General features: G+C 52.8%; 1 protein-coding gene across 6 annotated transcripts in view; it reads right to left on the bottom strand.

Annotated features, from left to right (window-relative positions):
• plekhg2 (pleckstrin homology domain containing, family G (with RhoGef domain) member 2) overlaps nt 1-4707 on the bottom strand; it is a 77089-nt gene that overhangs the window by 5643 nt on the left and 66739 nt on the right. For 2 of the 6 annotated variants that reach the window (XM_016680996.1, XM_016681000.1), the window contains 6 exons: nt 4143-4153; nt 3921-4046; nt 3762-3860; nt 2201-3692; nt 1488-1737; nt 970-1410 (listed from right to left, as the gene is read on the bottom strand). In XM_016680996.1, the coding sequence (XP_016536482.1) occupies nt 970-1410; nt 1488-1737; nt 2201-3692; nt 3762-3860; nt 3921-4046; nt 4143-4153 (2419 nt within the window). The remainder of the gene's footprint in view (nt 1-969; nt 1411-1487; nt 1738-2200; nt 3693-3761; nt 3861-3920; nt 4047-4142; nt 4154-4707) is intronic. The other 4 variants (XM_007570688.2, XM_016680998.1, XM_016680997.1 and 1 more) reach the window with 4 other exon arrangements.

Here is a 4707-nt window from a genome sequence, read left to right as displayed (position 1 = left end):
GACTGAGGTCAGATTGAGGTCAGATTGAGGTCAGATTGAGGTCAGACTGAGGTCAGACTGAGGTCAGATTGAGGTCAGATTGAGGTCAGATTGAGGTCAGACTGAGGTCAGACTGAGGTCAGATTGAGATCAGATTGGTCAGACTGACTTTGGCCTCATCTTCTTCTTTAATATGTTTATAAAACCAAAAAGAACAAAAGTATACTTTTTCATATCTTTTGCTTTTTTGGACTGAGAGCGGAGCAGAACCAAAGTCAAATTCCTTGCTATTGGCGGCTGAATCTGGTTCTGGTTCTGATTACTGGATCAGAACAGAGACTGGGTTGGACCGCCTGGTTGCTCCACTGATTGATTTATAATGTTCAGACCAGAGATTTGAGCTTCTCCCACATCATTTTCCAGAAATATCAAAATATCTTAAAAGCCCATAAGATAAAATGCGTCTTATGGGGACATTTTGGTTTGACAAATGTTTTACATTTTTCTTTATTTTAAAACATAAAATTAGAAAAAATTTTTTTTTTTTTTTTTTTTTTTAAATAATAAATTAGTAAATCATTAGCGGCTCTTTCAGCGGACTGGAGTTAAAATGGTCTAAGACCAGGACTGGGTAGTCCAGGTCCTGGAGGGCCGGAGGCCTGCAGCTGTTAGACGTCTCCCTGTTCAACACACCTGGATCCAGCAGCTGAATCTCCTCCAGGTTCTCCAGAGTCCTGCTAACGACCTCAGGATGTTGAAGTAGAGACATCTACAGGTTGACCCTCCAGGCCTGGAGCTGCCCACCCCTGACTTAGAGCGATGCTGTGCCCCCTGGTGGACACTTTAGGTATGCCAGCTTCCTCTAAACGTTTGCATCAGAATAAATGTTCTGATTCAGCTTCTGCACCAACAGGCTCAGATTTTTCTTCTTGTTTGGATTTTGAACACTTTAAGTTTCATTTCCAGCTCTGAGGTCTGAGAGGTGTGTACCTTCGCTCCGTCTCCGGTGAGCTGCTGCTGGTCCACGGTACCGCTGAGGCCCGGTGGACCCCGGCCAGCAGCGAGTCGGACGAACACGGACTGGCCGGAGCTTCGTCTTTCTGAGGACCCAGAGGACCAGCGGTGGTCGTATGGTCCATCGGGTCGACCGTGTCCGGCCGCCCAGTGGACCCAGCTGGTCTTGACCCGTCCTCCCTCCACGTCTCTTTTGGGGACGGTTCTTCGGTCAGGCCCGGTTCCCCTGTGGTTCTGGACTCTTTTGGCGTTGGGATCAACCCAGAACGACCCTCCTGGTCTTCCTCGTGGCGTCCAGCTGCTGCGTCTTGGTCGGGTCCGTTTCCCTCGGCGACCGCCGGCGGAGCGGAGACGTTTCCAGACGTCCGCCGTCCTCCAGCTGCGTCCACACGGCGCCCTTCGTCCTGCTCCGGCCGGCTGGAGGAGGAACGGAAACCTGAGGTCCGACCTTCATCTGGAGAACACGACCTTGAGGTCAGCTCTGAGGAACTCACCCGCCTGCTTCCTGTGGCTCTTCAGGCTCAGGAGAAACAGCAGCAGCTTCATCTTCCTCCTCTTCCTCTGCAGCAGAGTCCCGACTGGACCCCTGAGGCTGCGGCCCGGTTCTGGAGGACACGGCTTGGTTCTGATCACATGGACCTTGTCCTGGTGTTCTGGAGCAGGTGAACTCCCTGGGTCTGGACAGACTGTTCTGCTGGTCCCCGGTCCGGGTCACACTGGGCCACGCCTCTTCCTGCTGCGGGTCTAGAGAGCAGAAATAGGTTGAGACGTTTTAGAAACATGAACCTGCTGAGCAGAACTGAAAAGGTCCGGTTCTAAAAGGTCCGGTTCTAAAAGGTCCGGTCCTAGTGACATACAAAACGGGACCAAGAAGAATCATCTCAGAACTTTTCTGTGATTCATTTATGAGAAGAACAGGAACTGTTCAAATCCTCAAAGCGTCAACAAACAGCAGGGAACTAGAGATCTGGATGACCTCTGACCTCTGACCTGAACCTGCAGAGCCACATAAAGACGGGTCCAAAGTGGCATCGATTACTGCAGCAGGGTCGACCCAACCCTCCAGAACTCTCAGGTCTTCTGGTTCTGGTCTGCTGGCTGTGACCTAAAGAAGACCCGGATCCGGTTCTGGATCTGGATCAGAAGTTACTGATGAATGATTCTTCCTGCTCTCATGTTCACAGAACCCGACTGAAAATGGACCAACCGTCTGTCTGCGGTTCTGGCCTTCCCTCCTGGATCTGGGTCTGGTTTTGGATGGGTCGGTTGCAGGCGTGGGTCTCTGTTTTGGTCTCAGAACCAGTCTGGGCTTCGGACTCCTTTTCTTGCTCTGATGGACTTTTGTCCCGGTTCTGAGTAGAAAGTCCTGACAGCCTTGCTGAGACCCATGCTTGGGTTCTGATGGTGCTGACCCGTTTATGAAGCAGCGGCACCTTCATGGTGCTGGCTTTGGCGCTGTACATGCGGGCCAGGGTTTGGACCTTGCTGAGAATACGCTCAGAATTCTCCATCAGGACCGGGTCCACCACCGGGTTCGTCTCAAACAGGCCGATACCGGTGACATCGGACCCCATCCCCTCAAACAGGGCCCGGTTGGCGCTGACGATCTTGGAGTGGCGGGACCACCGACCCACTTTGCTCTGACTGGGGAACCGCTCCAGGTTCTCCCTGAGGTTTGTTGGGTCCCTGGTTTTGGTTCTGGACCACGTGGACTGGGTTCCGCCCTGTTTGGGTGTTTGGCCCGGTTCCTGTTCCGGCCTGTGTCTGGAGGGTTCTGCCTGGCTCGGTTGGGGCTCGTCTTTTTGTTCAGGATGCTCAGGAAGAGCCAAGCTTTCTTCTTCTGTTGTCTTCACAGCATCGCTCTTTCCCTCCTCCGGTTCCTCTGGAGATCCTCTGCAGACCTCCTCCTGGATCTCCGGTTCAGGAAATGTTCTGGGTTCTGAGTCCGGGTTCTGCCTGGGTGGGGACGGTTGGTCTGGACTCTCCGGTTCCCCCTCAGGAGACCCCAGCTGTTCCTCCACGTCGGCTGGATGGGAGGAAGAACTGGATCTGGATTCCTGGGTTGCCTCCACATTGAGCGTGGGCTCCACCTGGTGTCCGCTCACGGTAAAACGCGACACGGACTCCTTCACCAAGCCGGAGGGGATCTGGGAGAAACTGCTTCTTCTTCTTGTGGTGGCTCCCTCTCTCTGCTCCTCTTCGTCCTCAGCTTCATCCTCCTCGGCCTCGGCGGCGGCCTCGTAGTAGCTCCTGATCTTCTCGATGATCTTCTTGTCCTTGTTGGTGAGGGTGGAGCCTTTTTTGGGAGCCTGGTACCTCTGGATGGTACCAGGCTGGATGGGGTGGGAAACGGGGCCTGGGCTGTGTGGTTCCGTCTCAACCAGGCTGTCGGTGTTTTCTTCTGCAGATATGGAGGGCTGCAGATCTGATGATGAAGGCTTCTCTGGGGTTTGTTCATCTTCATCATGACTTCCTGGTCCTGTCTCAGCTGCTTGCTGCCCTTTGACCCCAGCCACCTCACCAGAACCATCTGGACCTTCGTCAGCTGGATCTTGGTTGGTGATGCTCTTGTTCAGGTCTTCTCCTTCCTGGTCTGGATCAGCCAGGAGTCTCTGCTCTGAGCTGGAGGCGACCGCAGGCAGCGGACTGGTCGGGTCAGCTGGAGACTGGACCTCACTGGGAGGATCCTGGTTCTGGTTCTGGAACACCAAGTAAACACAAGTGATTACCTCTGATGGGCCGAAGGAGGAAGGTGGAGAGGATCTAACCGTGGTGGAGAGGCTCTGGTTGATGAACTCCAGGATCTCCTCGGTGATCGACAAGGTGGGCGGAGCTCTGAGGCCAGCAAGCTCCTCCTCCTCCTCCTCCAACAGGAACACATTCAGTGAGTCCATCCCTACATTTATACCTCCCTCCCCCCTCCATACCTCCTCCAGCTCTCTCCGTTCTCTCCGTTCCGTCTCCACCTCTATAACGGATGAAGCCAGAGTGCTGCTGCTGTCTGCAGAGCCCAGACTGTCCGCGGGGCAGAGTTCTCCCTCGCTGCCCGTCTGCTGCAACACAACATCCACCTTTAACCTCGTCGCTTCAGGAAACCACAAGAATGTTGTTGACCGACTGGACCGGATGCCTCCAAGCTCACGTCTTACCTTCAGAGCTGCTGGGCGTCCAGAAGCATCAGGTTGAGCAGCGAGAAGGAAGACAGAAACAGAGACGTTAGCAACCACTGAGGAAACACCAAGAGCTAGTCAGGAATGACCCACACCTAAGCCTGGAGTGGCCTAGTCAAAGTCTGGATGGAAATATGAATGAGATGCCTGATCATCTATGGAGACTGAAGAGTGCCAAATTACAATAGATAAATTTTGAAATAATTATTCATATATGTCATTAATTTATTATAAACATATAAACTGAAATAATTTATGAAATGTGGAATCGTTTATATTTACCTCAGTTAAATGTCTTGATTTCATTTTAAAAAATAGATATAATTATTTCGTGATTTAATAAATCACTTCATGCTCCTGTGCTGAAGCTCATCATGAACAAATTGACCTTTGACTTCAGCCATAGGCTCACTGGGCTCAGTGGGCTGACTGGGCTCAGTGGGCTGACTGGGCTCAGTGGGCTCAGGGGGCTCACTGGGCTCAGTGGGCTCAGTGGGCTGACTGGGCTCAGTGGGCTCAGGGGGCTCACTGGGCTCAGTGGGCT

Source organism: Poecilia formosa, unplaced genomic scaffold, assembly GCF_000485575.1.
Source record: "Poecilia formosa unplaced genomic scaffold, Poecilia_formosa-5.1.2 Scaffold265, whole genome shotgun sequence".
Lineage (NCBI taxonomy): Eukaryota > Metazoa > Chordata > Actinopteri > Cyprinodontiformes > Poeciliidae > Poecilia > Poecilia formosa.
The sequence above is the reverse complement of the archived record's forward strand: the minus strand, read 5'-3'. Positions and strand labels throughout refer to the sequence as shown.